The following is an 18,323-nucleotide window of genomic DNA, read 5'->3' as shown; positions in this document are numbered from 1 at the left end:
TATACTGTTTAATTCACCAAAATGGCCATAAGCAGTTACTTGTATGTAATTAGAGGAGGATGTGAAGAGGAGCCACAGGTGCAGGAGAAAGGCTCTTCTGACACTCCTGCCCCAGATAAGCTGGGTGCAGCCAGGACAGCAGCCAGCACTACACAATAGACACAAACGAGCACTGTTCATGTGTTGGAATATTTGTTATAAAGAAGTAGACAATTGAAACACAATTTTTACAATGAGAGTTTTGCAAAGAGCAACTTTTTTTTAATTTGAGAAACTGCATGTGGTAATATTTATTTGAAGGTTAACTGGGACTCAAAAATATTAAAGAACATGAAGAATACTTTAGAAACATATTAATGTGTTCTACATGTGAATACTGCATGATATGGATACATAAATGAGTACTGGGTCTAGGTCTTGTTCTAGTAACTTTATGATTTATACAGAGTAGCAAAATATATTCATTAAAAACAAGTAATTAGGTGCTGGAGAGTTGGCTCAGTGGATAAAGCACATGCTGCAGAAACCTGAGGGTCAGAGTTTGGATCCCCAGAATCCAGGTAAGAGCCAGGTAGGTTTGTCTGTTGTCCCAGAGCTGCAGAGGTAGAGCCAGAAATGGCTGAGCAAGCTGCCTAGCTAAACTAGCTACAGCTGCGAGCAGCAGGCTCAGTGAGACTGCAATCAAGGAAGATGTCTGATGTCACCATCTGGCCTTCACATGTGTGCACACACAAACACATGTGCTCAAAACCTAAGGTATGGAAGTGCTCAAGTCATTCACAGACTTACTCTAAATATACAGGGAATATCTTTTCGACTTGCGTGAATAACATCAGAAGCCAAGACTGAACTCACAGAAAATTCTTCATCTCTGAAATAAAAATTAAACATTTAAGGTTACTACATGTTGCCATGTGTGCATGGTTTTGCTTATATACCCAAATAATATATACGAAGCAATCCTCAAAGCCTAACTGTATAAACACCCAAACTCAATTTAAAACAAAACAAAAAACCAAAACACAAGACCCCTCCCACATAGTGCCTAACAGTACTCAGGGTAATTCATCAGGAGTGACCTGGCCGTGGTGCATTATGCTAGACAGAATAGCGGCTCACAAAGGTACATAAGGCCAGGGAACACACAGCCAGAAGGGCTTCTGTTCATCTCCAGGATCCCCAATGGACTCTCTTGCCTGCCGTAATAAATCTCATGTGCTGTGTCTTCTCACCTAAACAGTGGTTCACTCCTTTGGGATGCTGTCATGACCACGCCTGCTCCCTCTGCCTCAGAAGTCCTGACGTGGTCTTATGTTAGTTGTAACAGTCAGTTCTGCTGTTCCCTTTGCTAGCTCCCCACTGTCCTTTCGGTCCATTAGCAGGTCTGCCTAATCGCCCTTGCTGGTATTCCCTTCTATTTCACTGTGCTCTACATACCACTAGGCATCACTAGAAATGTGCATTTTGAGCAGTGGTATGTCTGAGTAGGAGACATGTGGGATCCATCAATCAGGAGCAATGCCTGAAGCTGTAGGAGAAACTAAAACTCCCCAGGAGAGAGCCTGAAGTTCCAGGAAAAGGAGGCAAGCGTTGAGGGGCGCATGAAGAGTCTGACAATGGCACTAGGTAGGGAACACAAACTTTTAGGTGTTTGTCACTTTAGTATGGTGTCCAGGGGCCCTTACCTACACTCAGTCACTTTGTAGTTTCAGACAATGACTTGAACAGCACATAATTAGGACTCTTTCACTACATAACTGGTCTTTTAGACCCCAACTTTGACTTCACATACTCAGTACATAAACCAACTTGCCCTAGAACCATCCCTAACTTCCTACTTTTTAGTATGTAGCTGTAGGGCTAAATCTGAAAACTGACACAAAATTATTTTACCAAAACATAGTGACCTAAAAGCAAGAGCATAACCTTGATCCCTATGCTGCCGTGACACATCTGTCCTCACTCCTCGGGCTTACCTCATGTCAATCACTTGACTAATGACGGAGCTTGGCTGCGACGCTTTTCCCTCCGCGATATCATAAAGAAACAGTTTGAAGTCACAGACCACAGCCAGTGCTCTCTGCCACCCTTTCTTCACTCCCGCTGGCTTAGGGATCTTAGTTCAGTTCCAGTCAGACAAACAAACAGACAAAACTCAAGTGAAAATGATGGTGAACTAGAGGTGACACCTGAAGTCTGTGCATGCCTATCCTGGGCCTGCTCTCTAGTTGATAAGGCTACAAGTATGACAGGGGGCCAACAGAAGGGAAAGTGGGACCAGCGCAGCTCCCGGTGGCTTCTGCAGGCTCTGACCTGACAACTCACTAAGGGCAGGATACTCATGCGGTTTACAGAAAAGCGTAACAAGCAAGTGCTTCTAAGAGGAAACTGACACTCAGGCCACACTGTACATGTTACTCAGGCTGGCAAGCCAGCGTCTCCACAGCCTCCTAACTGACACCCTAGCTCTCAGGAAAGACCAGAGCCCAAAGACTCACTCATGGTGATTTCAACATTTGCAAATCTTGAGAAACAGAACAGTTGGTGATATTTTAGGATTCATTTCCATGTAATCATGACTCTAGTTAAAATATTTAACTGAGTTTGCTTCATTACATTTTCTCTCAAGTACTGTGCTTACTGAGGTACAAACAGAGGCACTTACCCTCACATGGCCCTCATACGCCGTGCCTACTCCCTTCTGGGGGTCTATGCCAAGTGGACCTTTCGTTTGCTCAGGAGGAACTGGGCAAGCCGTCGGAGCTTTGTTCACACAAGTTATATGACAGGAAAACCCACAGACTTTTGGCGGGGGAGGAAAAGGACACAATTTAGATAAAGTTTCATTTTTTTGCTAGTATATTTTCTTATTTTCTTAAATTTTTATTACTTAAATGCATTTTATATATCAAACATATTAATAGTATTGAGTATTTTGAGAAGTAATACATAAAATTTTTTCAACTTTTATAATCATATGCTTTCATAACCTAAAAATATCATTAATGACTATTTAATACTATCCATAACTGAGAATCCTATATCTTATGTTGAATACTAAATTGTTTCAAAACATACAAATGATTCTTTGGGAATCAAGCATAGTAAAAGAGCATAAATTATTAAAAATGAGTCAAAAGCCTTATGTGATACCAACTGACACAGTAAGAGAGTATTTAAAACGTATTGTATATCTGTATACATTGTCTAACAATCAGCTTAAAAAAAAGATTATCAGTGTTTCTAGAAGAGAAATTTTTTTGTTTGTGTTTTTGAGACAGGGTCTCAGTATAGCCCTGGCTGTCCTGGAACTCACTCTGTAGACCAGGCTGGCCTCGAACTCAGAAATCCGCCTGTCTTTGCCTCTCAAGTGCTGGGACTAAAGGTGTGCACCACCACTGCCCGGCAAGAGAAATTATTTTATCAATAAGTATATTTTAAACATTTCAAAATAGTAGAAACTCTTTGGAGTTAAACATTAACAAAATGCTAATTTCAAGCACAGTGAGAAAAATCATCAATAATATTTACATGATGTTTGTAGCACATGATTTTAATGTTTTCAACTGCTAATATTCAACAAACAGAATAATTATTTTAAGATATATTTCATTGTTATGTCTCCCTTTCATTTCTGATGATAAAATTTCATTTTAACAACAAAAAAATTCACTGGCATGCATGCATGCCATAATTGCATGCATGGTGCTATGATAAACGAATGCTTTTTTTCTATTTAATTTTAAATAACCATTTTTCACTAGGGAAAACAAATCCAGTTGCTTGCCATTCAGAAGTTTATTGAGAAGCAGTAAATATTTTTATTATTTATATTATCACTCTTTAATATTAGTGATGAAAGTGAGAACCAAATGGACAGAAAGCCAGCAACCCCAACCTTGTAAGTGCCACAGGTGACTTAATGCTGATCATGCAGAAGAGCTCCCTGGTGGGGTTCTAGCTCTTCATTCTACTGCAAATTGTTATCAGCCCTGAAATTCCCTTGCAAGAGTCACTAACAGACATTCCGCTACTCAGTGCTCTATCAGTGTGTGGTGTGCATGCATGCGTGTCTATATGATGATATGGAACCTAAGGTTGATGTCAGGCATCTTCCTCCATCTGCCACTCCCCACTTGATTTTGAGGCCCAGTATCTCATCAAACCTGGAGCTCAGCAGTTAACTCGTCCAGCATGCCAGGACCCTCAAGAGTCTCCTATTTCTACCCGAGGGCTGGGATCACAGCCTTTCCATGTGTGCTGGAGACCCAGACTCTGGCCCTTCTGTGTCTGTGGTAAGCACTCACTCACTAAGCCATTCCCCTAGCCCTGTACCCGGCAGCTTTTTACCAATCATCTGAAAATACGTGTTTCAAAGGCTATGACGGCACATACAGAAGGGAGCACGTGGAGCTGTGGTCTACATGCTCTCACTACAGGGAGGATAAGAGTCAACTCCACTGAGTTTTTCCCAGCATCTCTGCTACACACTTCTTGCTCAGAGTCACAGCTTGGCTGCAGTGATGGGAGCCAACCCCATGGTCTTCTCAGAGCCCGTGTGCCCTGTTAGCAACAGTACTGTCATGAGCCAAGAGCTGCCTTTCCCTGGCTTCTGTTCTTACCTTCACAGGAACAGCCCTGTCTTATCAAGCCAACCATCAAAGAGGTACACTGATGACACTTGGTAGGGGCAGTGAAAGACTTCACGAAAAACTGATGAGTCTTGCGCTGCAAAATACACGACATGAGAGTCAGTCCTTCCGTTTCTCACTGCACCCACACGGAGCTGAGGCTCCTCACGCACCTGAGACAGACCTCATGTGTACAGCATGCACTCGTGCTTTCAGCTTCAAGTTTACTTTATGAGTTTTTCTTGAATATAACTGTGTATCTCTGATTGCATGTGACATGTCGGAACTCTTATCTTTACACACGTTGGCTCTTTTCTGCCAGTCTTTGCTAGCCATCCACTTGCGGCTTTCTACCTACTTCTTCCTCAGTTATTGACAGAAATGAGAAACTCTCGTCTTTTCTCTCTTAGATCTTAATCTTGTCTGATCTAGAATTTAGGAGTTTAGCTTATGTTTCTGAAATATTCAGTTTTCTCCTGAATTCTTTATCATTGCAAATCTTCCTTTCTCCCACATCCTTAAAAACACTATTACTATGGGGGAGGGGTAGTACAGGTGCCACAGGACTCATGTGGACAGCAGGGACAGCTCTCCCCTGGCACCGTGCTGAGGCATGCCTTGGTGTCTCTGTTGCTGCACTGTGTACTCCAGGCCAGGTGGCCCTGGAGCCTCCAGTCTCCAGTCTGCCTCCGCCTGCCCGAGAGTGCCAAGACCCACACCCGCATCTGGGGAAGAGTGCAGGCACTGAGGCTGCACAGCGAACAGCTCCAGGGAGGAGCCACCGCTCTAGCCCACATTTCATTGCTGAGCCTTCCTAGCTCCAAATGGTTGTTACTCTAATTCTATCATAAATCAGCACATTTTTAGAAGCATTTAAACATTCTGAGTATGTTTTAAGTGTATCTTGCATCTTTTCCTGAAGCTTTCTATCTCTAATTTGAAGAAATTTTAGGCTATTATTTCTTTTTAAAGACTTGTTTTTATTGAGTTTGTGTGTCATCAAGTGTCCTGGAATTCAGAAAAGGGATCAGAGCTCTGGAGATGGGGTTACAGCAGGTGCGAACTGCCTGACTGGACACTGAGAACAGCAAGTTCCAGAGCCACAGTTCCAGACCTTTCCTATTTCTCTAATTCCGCCTCTTTCCTACTGAAGGTTCTACTATATTATGAAGAGGCTGACAGCCTTCCTGCCTATAGTTTCCCTTTCAGATCCCTCACGTCACTACTGACTGATGTACTGTTCTACTCTATCTGTTCTTCTCACTATAATTAATGCCTTTTATGGCATTAATTTCAGTAGTTATAGCCTATGTCAAGAACTTCTAGATTACTTTTTCTTATCACTGCTTTATCCTGTCTGAGATTATTTGTGTCAGTAAGGATATTTAGTACGTTTATTTTAACTTCATGCTCTGTCTGGCCTCCTATAACTGCACGTAGTGATTCTTTTGTTTAGCACATGTTCTTTCATGCTTTTTAAAATTAGTTTTCAGAGCCACTGACCTCTCCCATTTGTGAATTATTCACAGTTTATGTTCTGGGGAAGAAGTACTGGTCTTCCAGTTTCTAGGATTTCTTCACATGGCTTGGACAAGGAGCTCAGTCTTGATGACTTGTCATATACAATGCCCTAGTCAAGGAGGATCCCCTGGACTTTTTACTGAGCATTTCTCTTTCTTAGTGTTTGATTAAACTTGGATTCATGTTCTCTAACAAGGGGCCTCAACTTAATGCTTTTATCAGGTAACAAAATGAGGGGGTTCCTGGAGGGTTTCTCTAATTGGCTTTGAAACAGAATTTAAGAATTAAATACTGAATATCCCTTTCAACATTTAGAATGCTATTTATACTCATTATAGAATTTGTTTTCTTCCCAAATTTTTAATCTTATGACTTTGAGGAAATCAGGAACAAAACTCACAGTGAATATCCAAAGCAGAAGAAATTCACACTTATGTTTTGGAACCAAGTACCTTAGGTGGAAAACCAGTTGAAGCTGGGCATCCCTTTTTCCTTAAGGTTGGTGTGTGAACTGGAAGTGGAGCACAGTCTGCAATCTGAATCCCGGGCAAAAGAGGAAATGAATGTCATGAAACACTCACTTAGAAAATAACTAGAAAGAGACCAGCATAAATAAAACCAGACAGGGTATCGATCGAGAAGGCTATCGAGACAACTGCGTGATTTCCCTGAGGGTCAAGCTTCCAGAGAACTATAGTTTAAAGCTGAGCTCACGATATTTACAAATCAAGTATTTTCTCAATTATAATAATTTTAATTTGGAAATTTAAAAATAAATAAATTAGAAAATACAATCCACAGAAGAAAACGAGAATCACAGCATATGACTTACACAAAAGTGGAAATGTTTTCACATTCATTTGAATGTCACACTGATCTTTAAAAGTACCTTAACATTTAGCAAGACTGATATCTAGAAGATTAATCTCTTCAGCAACTTTTTATTGTGTATGAGTTGGTATGTGCATGTATGACGTGTGTGTATGAGTTAAGGTCAGAGGGCAACTCTGTGACATTACTTCTCTCCTTCTATGCTTATGTGGAACCCTAAGTTCCACATACCCAGAGACAAAGCTCAGGTTTGCCCAGCAAGTAAAGGGCTGGCTGAGCCATCTCACCAGTCCTAGAAGATTTCCATACTTAGAATATATATTATGCATATGGAGTAGTTACATAGATTTGAATACATGGAGATTAGTGTGATTCTTGCACATAAATTAATTTTGAATAAAGGGTTAAATTATTTAATATTATTGGAATTATGGATTTAATTTGTTTAATTATTAATCATATTTTTTATTACAAGAAGAATGAAGTCTACTGTATGAAGTATTATGTGAGATGTTTCTTTGAATAAAAAAGACCAGTAGTTTTACTGGAAGTTAATGTAGGGGAGGAGGCTTAATTAGCAAAATAAAAAATAAAAAGGACAGTAACTTCATTGTAGGATGCTAAGAAAGCATACAAGGAAAACAACTTATGCCCTGTATAAGTTACAAAATACTAAAATATTAAGAGAAAATTCTATAGTATTCTGCTTCTAACCATAACCTCAAAAATTATCATATGTAAATTATAATCCTAGTATGGAATTTGACTGAATGTCTCAGTTTTCTGTGAGTTGTGAGTTTATATTCAATTTAAATTTCATTTACTTTTGAAGAGCTTGAAAATGTATTAAGCCCAACCTATAATTTAGTATTTGAGAAAGATAAATATAAAAAAGAGGAACAATGAAAAAATGTATGCAAAAGATAATAGAACACAATAGCAAACAAAACTGTCATTAGAGTTCTACAGAAAGTCCTTGAGAAGTTATTAAAATTAAAGACTCAAGCAAAGGTGCTGGATAAAAGATCAACAATGCCTATAAAAATTGAATTAAACTGGATCTCACTCACACACAACACAAAACTTAGGGCACAAGAACAAATCAATAAACAACACAGTACATTGAAGGCAATGGAACTCTACTGAAGAATGAAAAGGCACAACTTCTGTGCATACCATGTTCACAGGTGGAATTGCCCAATATCATTAAGATGTCAATTTCCCACATGCACATACGTAAATCTAATAAAGAGTCACACAGAATTAGACAGGCTAGCAGTAGAAGTGGCATTCAAAACAAAAGGGTCAAGAAGGAAAAGAAGACAGTGGCTATGAGTGGTGTCCTAAACCAAGCACCAGAACTGTGTAGGGCTGCAGTGATGAAGAGCATGTAGAATCAGTGCAAGAGTGAGCACAGGATAGGGAGGCCACAACAGACCGGGGCATGCAGAGCAGAAACAGTGAGGCTGGGGTGAAACAGAGACACTCAGCTGTTTATATGGGGAAAATATTAGAATCCCACTTCCCACTCCATGTAGCAATACATTTCAGTTTGTAAAGTTGGAAATTCATAAAAGTGATAATTTAAACCTTTAGGAGAAAACATGAAAGATACACAATATTTCTGTAAAGAAAAACTACTTTAAAAACCACAAAACCCAGAAGCCATACAGAAAAAGACTGATAAAGCTGACCAAAGGTTTTGAAAAACAAAAAGATAACACAAAATTTAAAAATTATCCTCAGAGTGGAAAAAAAAATGCTTGCAACCAACAGCCCAGCAAAGAACTCATATTCATACTTAAAAAGAATATTAAAAGAAAAACAGTAAAATTAACAGAATGCGTGGGCAGAGGATACCAACAGGCAAATCATTAATAGCCAATGAACACATAAAACAATGCTAAATACCATTAGAAAAGGGAGAAACCCAAGTTAGTACAAAAATACAAAACTGTTCCTTCACAGCCATCTAACTGGGAAAAAGTTTGGCTGTAGCAAGGCTGGCAGGGAAGTGGGGACAGTGTGTGACTGTAGCGAGGCTGGCAGGGAAGTGGGGACAGTGTGTGACTGTAGCAAGGCTGGCAGGGAAGTGGGGACAGTGTGTGACTGTAGCAAGGCTGGCAGGGATGTGGGGACAGTGTGTGACTGTAGCAAGGCTGGCAGGGATGTGGGGACAGTGTGTGACTGTAGCGAGGCTGGCAGGGATGTGGGGAAGTGGGGAAGTCTCATATACTGCTAGGGTGTGGGGGTGAAAATGGATCCAAGCACCGGAGAAAACAATTTGGGAAGGCCTAACTAGTTAAGGTTTAACGTCTATACAATATACAACTACTTTGATTCACACTGCCCATGTGCAAAAGCAAAAATACTAGGATGACCATCCCCTCAGCACTAATTCTAGCAATACAGGGCTGGAAGCAGTGGAAGTCTCCAACAGGAGAGAGCTGAGAGCTGTGTATGGCGTTCCAGCAGTTCTCCTTACCATTGTTTTATAAAGCTCTAAATCACAGTTGATTTCCAAAAACAAAAGAAAAGAAAAAATGGCAAGAACTGTGTCCCAGATCCAGTGCACTCCACAGAGATGATGCCAACCTGTCACTCTCCCTAGTGGTAACTAATGGGACCATTACCCAACACCTTTGGCTTAAAGAGAAGATATATCAATGACCTAAATGCACATTCTTCAATGTGTAGTTAGTTTAGAATGGCAGGTAGTCTTTGGGAGAGAAAACTGACCAGTAGGCTCCTTAAAGCAACTGGCTAACATAATTAACATAGTATTTTTGATTCTTAAAAGGCATGGTTTAGTTGAGTGAGTACCCACAGCTAAATGAGCAGTTAGAATACACTATCCAGCTGCCACAGTCGTTCAGTTGTTATTCCAGAAACAATGTCATTTCTAAGCTATGTTTATGATGCAATGATTAGTTATATCATGGTTTATTAAACTGATTAGAAGAATTAATCAAAAATTAATCAAGAAATCAAGAATGGCACTTTCAATGCCATGTCCTATAGTTTGCACCTAATAATACTGTTTCCATAAATTTTGAATGTAATGTTTACATAAGCATATATCTTCACACTTCTCTAACTAAAAACTACCTTTACCTACCTACCTATTTTTGCCTATTTGATGTGAGTGGTATCTTTCTATCTCTCTATATATCATCAAAATGTAATGACATCTAATGAACCATAACTTAGCGTACAATGTACTTCATTAGACAGATTCAATGCCCTTTCCTGAAGCTGAGTGCACAGCTGTGGAGCAAGGCTGCTCCAGAGAGGCTCCTTAACTGGCTCAGCTTCCCTAGATGTGGAAGGAGATGTGGGCCTTGACTGGATGTAAAACTTGATGCTCGGGTTCCGTATATAAGTGTTGTCAACGGGATCAGTCTAGGAAAATAAGTCAGGAAAAAAACCCCAAGAAATCACTTTTCAACAACATGGAACTCTTAAGACATGATCATGACAACAATTGTTGAGGAAGATTTTTAAAAAGCTCAGTTTGAATATTCACATTCGGGATGGCATTATGCAGAAACACTAGTTTAGCTACATTTTGTTAAACATGAGAACTGCTGTACTCTGGCAGCTGTATGGGAGTGATGGGTGAGTAACTTTAGGAGTGCTCCTCTATGGGCAATGGGCACAGGCAGGCATTCAAACAATTCCTAAGCAGTTAACCAAAGCTCCAGCCCCAAGCTTGCTGTTCTCCTCTTACCGTGAGCACTGGCTTACCCTGTACATCTGTACTCCATGTAAAACATTTATATTTAACACACAAGAATCATATATGTGAGATAAGAGATACATCTTATAAATTATACATGATTTTGTCCTAGACAGTGAAATTTAGTTCTTTTCTAGCTATGAATTGAAAGGACAAGGAATTTAGTATGAGCTTTGTGTTGGTTACTCACGTCAATCTTCTTATTTTACAACAGAAGAAATATTAAAGTCAGATGTACCCTTTAAAGTACTCTTTTCTTTTTTAAAGATTTATTTATTATTATAAATAAGTACACAGTAGCTGTCATCAGATGCACCAGAAGAGGGCGTCAGACCTCTATGAAAAACAGCAATAGTCTAAGAAAAGGACTAAACTACTTTCTCTTATTATTACAATGGTTACTCCTGGGGAGGGGACATGATGATAGACAATGTACCCCTTTCTAAATTCTAACTGATGAAAGATTTAAGTACAAACATGAAACTCTGAATTAACAAAGTAGATCAGAACACATACTAAAATGATAAAGACCTAGTATATGGAACTAAGTGAACAAATAAAACCTCTTCAAACTCTAGGTTGAATGGTAAGTGATCAGGATTAGAGAGATCAGAAACAGTTTCCCAGATATTAACTTTCCAGCTCCCCTTTCATTGCCAATCAGGGTTCTGGGTACTTGGACTCCATGTCTAAGTATACAAATAATTTTCTCAATTTGGGACTACTAGCTCATATACAGTTAGATTAGAATACTGTGGTGGATAGTTTTAAAATTCAACTTTCTACAACTTGAAAGTCACCAGGAATGAGAGTCTCAATGAAGAATTATCTAGGTCAGTGGCCTATGGTTTATCGGGGACATAGCCTTTGGATTGTTGTGATAAAGGGAGACTCAGCTGACTTTGAGCAGCGCCATTCCCTAGGCAGGGTGTCTTGAACTATGGAAGACAAGAATAACTAGATGAGAGCAAGGAGGCGTCACAAGAGCAGTATTCTCTCCGCTATTGACTACGATGTGGTGTGACCCGCTGTGTGACTTCACTGAAATAATGGATGAGATTCATGGTCCGACTAAATCCTTTCCTGCATTGCTTCTGATCAGGTGTTTGCTTTGGGTTTTTGTTTTTGTTTTGTTTGTTTGTTTGTTTTTGAAATCACAAAACCAGAAGTGAAACCAAAATAAAAAATGTTCTGGAGTTGTGATATGTTGCTCATATAAAACCATCACTTTTTGGTCCATATGGAGAATTGTTATCATCTGGTAAATTTGGGGAGTTATAGACTAGGAATGGTAAGCACAAGGAGCAGCCCTCTATGGGTATATTCACCCAGGCCTCTGAGGGTGGGGGGCACAGGCCACCATTCAAATAGTCCATGAGATAATGGTGTGGTGAAAATAACCAACACAGTTAGTTACTAATCAACTTAAGTCTTTCCTCTTTAGGTTTTAAAAACTGGAACTGCTGAGGGATACCAACTACCAGCTCTGTGTGTGTGGCACAGGGGATTCCGTAAATTGGTACGCTGTGAGAAGCTGCGGGTCAGGCCTGAATCCAAGTCTTCACTGCATGGCCAGTCCTCTATGTTCTGCCAAGGTGCTGCCATGACCGAAACACTCAAAGCAATAAGAATCATACAGGCCAAGTTATATTTTCCTGACAGTAAACTGTGAACAGGAAGAGAAGAGTAAAAGAATCAAACGAGTCTCAAGACAAATTTGCCCCATTTACAACTTTATTTGGGGGCAGCTAAGGAGAAGGTAATCAAATTATGTGTGTGTGTGTGTATATATATATAAAACAGGAGTATGTGTGTATATAAAACAGGAGTGTGTGTGTATGTGTGTGTATATGTATATATATATATATATATATATATATATATATATATATATCTATCAGGAGTGTGTGTATATATAAAACAGGAGTGTGTATGTGTGTTTATCCTACACTCTCCTTATTCTGTTGTCTATTTAACTATGTGTGTGTGTGTGTGTGTGTATGTATGTGTGTATATAAAACAGGAATGTGTGTGTATATATATAAAACAGGAATGCGTATGTGTGTTTGTGTGTATAAAACAGGAGTGTGTGTGAGTGTGTGTGTGTGTGTGCATATAAAACAGGAGTTCCTCACTTCCTACACTCAGGAGTTCCTCACTTCCTACATTCTCCTTATTCTATTGTCTATTTAATTATATAAATCATATAAATCATATGTGTGTGTGTGTATATATATATATATATACACACACACACATATATAAAAAAACAGGAGTTCCTCACTTCCTACATTCTCCTTATTCTATTGTCTATTTAATTATATAAATCATATGTGTGTATGTATATGTGTGTGTGTGTATATATATATAAAAAAACAGGAGTTCCTCACTTCCTACACTCTCCTTATTCTGTTGTCTATTTAATTATATAAACTGCAAGGTAAAAAAGCAGCTCTGAAATATTTTACATAAGGACCTAAAATAACTCAATCACACAGGTTGTTACTGAGTGTCCAAGTGGAAGATTTGTTACATATCAAAAACTGCACTATTTTAAGAATAAGTTAATTTCTTTGAGCTATCATGAAAGCCTGAAGCCCTAATACTCAACAGTAAGACAAAAAAAGCCTGGATATAAGGTAAGTTTGTGAATAGGAATAAATAGTTCAAATGACTTTTACCTCTAGGTCTTGTGACTTCAATACCTCTACAGTCAAGGGCAGACAGCTTGTGCTTTTCACTAATACTGCCTCCATCTTTAGAGCAGGCTTACTCCCTGAGTTATGGGAACGTGGGCGGACAGAAGTGAGCTCAGCGCTATACTGCCCAGCACCAGAATCGGAGCATGCAGCCACACCACCTTCTCGTCCATGGGTGAACATGAGTTTCTGTCACAAAACTGGCAGTTTACTAAGCAGCTTATTGAGCAGAGTCAGGTGTCAGAACACTGATCAGCATGTTTATGGCCTATGAAGATGTGACATGGCAGTGAGTGAGCAGTAGAGAAAAAGACTCACTGTCAGTTTAATTTGCGATTGCTGACTTTAGAGTTCTTGAACCCTTTAATAAAAATCTTTTTCTTTTGAAGAATTTCTGCCATGTATTAATTTGTTGTTTCTTCTTAACTAGTTTTCATTAATTAGTGTCAATGAAAGAGAACAAAAATGAGGAAATAAAAATTACTTTCTTAGCTGCATCAAGTAAACCCAGGTGATACTGAAAACTACAGTAATATTTTAGAAAGACAAACTAGTATTAGCTACAATAAAATAGAATAGCAAATATTGCTATATGTGAACTTAGAGCGATACGCTCTTAAACTAAAACTCAATTTCATTAAAAAATAAAATTAGTTTTCTTTTTAAGAGAAACTAAGTAACTACACAATAGTAGTATTTTGAAATGGTATTGAGTGGGAATATTAAAAATCCAACAATATCATTTATCATAACATTCTGATTTTTGAAAAAAAAAACACTATGAAGTTTGAAAATTACCACTCTTCTTTTCTCTTCTTCCTTTCTTTCTTTCTTTCTTTTTTTTTTTTTTTTTTTTTTTTGGTCTTTCGAGACAGCTTTCTCTGTGTAGCCCTGGCTATCCTGTAGACCACTCTGTATCCTTACTCTGTAGACCAGGCTGGCTTAAAACTCAGAAATCCACCTGCCTCTGCCTCCAAGTGCACCACCACTGTCCAGTCCACTCTACTTTTCTAGGTGTAATTCTAATGAGCGCAAGAAACAAAAAGCATAATTAAACATGAAAACACTCATGGCAAAAACATTTCTTGACCATCAAACTTAAATGTTTTGGAAGATTCAATTAAAAGCAGAAGCTAAGGAAATGAAGACCCTGCATTGTCACATCATCTCGTATGCCAGTATGAATATTCTCTCAAAAGCAGCTTCACAAGGCAGATAAGGAAAACGTGACACACTCTCCTCACCAGAGCTTTAATTACCACCAACAGGACTGTGGTTTTCATTTTAACTACAATTAACTAGAGTTACATTCTAATCCTTACCATGTATTTGTAATTAATGGTTTATTCTTACCATTAAAAGCACTTAACTAAAATTTCAGGATATTCATTAAGTACACTAGAAATAAAGATGCCTAGGATTGATTTTAAGATTAGCTGACAATAATTCATATATACAAACATGAATAACATTTTTACACAGAGCACTCTAAAAACTTTTAAAAATGTAATCATCATTTCTGTATTTTATCCATGGACATTACTAAAGATATTATAGCATTAAGTCTAAGCAGTTAATTGAGTTACTAATGTAATAAAAGCCAATAAATATGATATACATAAGAGCAGAGCTACATCAATTTAATAGTTATCTTGATAATTATAAAAGCAATAATAAAAAGGTAAATAGCTAAAAAGCAACACATAATATTAATGCATGGAGTATTCTGATATTGTTCAAAGACAGACCTTAGAAGCAAATCTTAATCTAACAGTGTAAAAAATTTACTCAATATTTTAACATTGTAATCCATTGAGAAAGAGTACTTTTATAAAAATACCTTTTCTATTCTTAACGCATTTTCTCTAAGAAGTGACTTATGCTAATGAGTGGGAACTAAAAGACATTTACTATATACTGTCAGTTTTGTTTATGCACAATAAAAAGCCAAATATTGTGGGTTTTTTTGTTCACAATGCATGACACAGTCGCGCAAGAAGTTCACAATGGCCCCTGAGTATTTTAAGATTTTTCTAGCAAGTTATCCTCACAATATATTTTTGAAATACTGTAATAAAATGAAAGTATTTTTCTTTCCAGGAACAGGCAACTGTCTGATTTTCAGATGATTTCACCGAGACTCCCTCCCATTACACAACATAGTTTTACTTCAAGCAAGAAGTAAGACAATGGCCATGACTGCATCACTGTGACTCTGTGCCAGCGATACTCTGGACCTCTCAAGATGGCCAGAGTCACCCAGGCAGCAGCATTCACACACACAACTTGTTTTAAAGTAAAAAAAGACTGGTATTTAATATAGATAATAAATTATAATTTAGTAAAAAACAGTTTGCATCTAATATATTGCTTGCATCAGGAACTAAAATTTGAAATAAAAAAAATCAAATTTGTTTTTAGCTAGAGGCATTCTTGAAATAAAGAAGTCAGTGTTTTGTGTTCAGAACACAAAACTTTAGTTATTTCTGTTAACTGAGCTTATGACCAACTTCTAGTATTATAGAAGTATTATTTCATTCGGAAGATAGTAAATGTAAAATTGTATTATCCTGTAACAAGTAAAAATTACTTAATCTTATAGCCTCAGGTATAGTCTTACTGGTTACAAATAATGTAACTTACTAATTATATTATCTTTGGAAAATTCTTTATGAAAATTTCTCCTAAAGTTATTTTCAGTATTTTTTTTAAATATCTGAACTGGTCTTTTTTTTTTTTTTTAAGATTTATCTATTATTATTATAAATGAGTACATTGTAGCTGTCTTCAGATACACCAGAAGAGGACATCAGATTTCATTATGGGTGGTTGTGAGCCACCATGAAGTTGCTGGGATTTGAACTCACGACCTTCAGAAGAGCAGTCGGTGCTCTTACCCGATGAGCCATCTCACCAGCCCCTATTTCCAGTATTTTGACTTGAATATGGACTCTAGAGAATTATAGTCTAAGAAAAGAAATAGAAAATTAAGCTGTACATTGGCTCTTTATGATCTCTGATCTAAATTTTAAAGGAACAATCTGAAATGTGACAGTCTGTGCCTTTTAGTATTTAAAGAATTTAGTATTTAATAGAATTTTAGAATTTAAAGATGGAATTCTCCCCAGTCATTTGTATCCATACATTAACAATACTATTTATAACACTTTTATCATTTAATAGAACTTTAAGTGTTCAACTTGTAAATGAGGCTTAATAGCATAGAAATTGCCAACTCCAGGATATTTACTTATTTCTGTGCTATTTCAAGGGAAAGACTTTTAAGTTTACAAGAGCATTTAACCATCTAAAAACATGGTATATATGAAATCCAATGTCAATGTTAGACTAAAAGCCACAATTAGGAATGCTAAGTATTTGTGTCCTATGGAAATAAAAACAATGTTACAACCATGTCCCAGAGACTACTTTACAATGCCACTACAAAGTTCCCACTTGACTACTGGGTGATTTACACGTCTTCAATTATGTCCTTATGAACATGTTGCTTTACAAATTAAAGGGAAAAAGTCAGCTACTAAGCCAAGGCAGAACTGAGGGAAGCTGGGAAAGGAGACTGCTATTCTGATGGGTTCTGGTTAACGGCAGCTTCTTTAGATGCTGTCATATAAAGATACGGGATTAGGAGTAAAAATCACAGAGTAGTCACTTTCCTCAATTTTTTTTCTTACTTCTTGAGTCAATGAAATATTCTATGTGGCCAAATCTCCCACAAGTAGTATACATGGATTACTAATCAGATATAACTAACACTTAATAAAATAATCAATAAAACAAAATCTTTCTGAATTATAACCTTATTAAAAACAAACCATCATAAATTCATTCAGTTCACAGGCTGATAATTCAAATCTAGTACAGATGGGCAGACAAATGCTAGCCTTCCCATTACAAAATAGTTACCATATATCAAGATTAATTTGATAGATACAAGTATCTACTGGCTTAACTCTATAAATTTCAAAATAATCAAGACATCTGTAGAAGCAGAAATCTTTTATAGATCTCTACTAATAGAGGGCAGATGAACTCATAGACCCACTGAGTCCAACACTGACAGCTGAGGGGGCTACTCAAATTATCTGTAACGCTAGCATTACTCATGTTTGTGTGACAATCCTTTATCAGTTCAGAAAGAACACGAGAATCAACATCCATCTTACTACCTCTCATGTTCACCAAGAAGTCCTTCATCTCCAACTTTCCATCTCTAGGAACTCTGGAATAAAGGTGCTTGCTAACCATGAAGCTGACAGCTGAGAGTTACAATTTTTACCTCCTAATGAATGTCCTTTAGTGCTATTTAACACTTCAGTTAAGCATCTCGGTGTTGTGTGTGGCAGGTGCTGGGACAGGTTGGCTTATAAAAGCCCGAGACCTTTCACATACTGATTCCCCACCTGGAGTGTATCAGAACCACACAGGGCCTGGGAAGTGGCCAAATACTTTGAGGTCCAGAAGCATGGAGCCAGCATTGGTAATGGAAGATGTTTCCAGTGTTAATAATGTATAGAATCTTTTTAATCTTGAATTATCTTAGATTACAAAAAAATTATTATTAGAATTATTTTCCTAAATGTATACTGTGTAAGGTATTTAGGGAGATTCCTTTGACATCCATTAAGTACCAACCTCACAATGTCTTCAGAACTGATCTATATAAAATTCAGTCAATGAGGGCTACAAATGGCCTGGACACTCTACACATTTGCATGGATCAGATTTTCTATGAGAAACTCATTTACTTTGTATTTGAATAACTTAGTAAGCATACTTTAAAAAGGTATCTTACTATGTTCGTGGCTTAGTTGTATAAATTGACATAAAGAACATTCCTAAAGCTCTGCTGCCAAAGCCATAATGGAGGGCTAGAGAGAGACA

General features: G+C 37.8%; 1 protein-coding gene across 10 annotated transcripts in view; it reads right to left on the bottom strand.

The window, feature by feature from the left end:
- Positions 1-18,323, bottom strand: part of Cdc42bpa (CDC42 binding protein kinase alpha) — a 210,120-nt gene that overhangs the window by 26,108 nt on the left and 165,689 nt on the right. For all 10 annotated transcript variants that reach the window (XM_031391080.1, XM_031391090.1, XM_031391084.1 and 7 more), the window contains 5 exons: positions 6,605-6,688; positions 4,623-4,728; positions 2,666-2,802; positions 1,977-2,116; positions 790-871 (listed from right to left, as the gene is read on the bottom strand). In XM_031391080.1, the coding sequence (XP_031246940.1) occupies positions 790-871; positions 1,977-2,116; positions 2,666-2,802; positions 4,623-4,728; positions 6,605-6,688 (549 nt within the window). The remainder of the gene's footprint in view (positions 1-789; positions 872-1,976; positions 2,117-2,665; positions 2,803-4,622; positions 4,729-6,604; positions 6,689-18,323) is intronic.

The sequence above is a fragment of the Mastomys coucha genome, unplaced genomic scaffold, assembly GCF_008632895.1.
Source record: "Mastomys coucha isolate ucsf_1 unplaced genomic scaffold, UCSF_Mcou_1 pScaffold1, whole genome shotgun sequence".
In the NCBI taxonomy this organism is placed as follows: Eukaryota; Metazoa; Chordata; class Mammalia; order Rodentia; family Muridae; genus Mastomys; species Mastomys coucha.
This window is presented reverse-complemented; position numbering and strand designations above follow the sequence as displayed.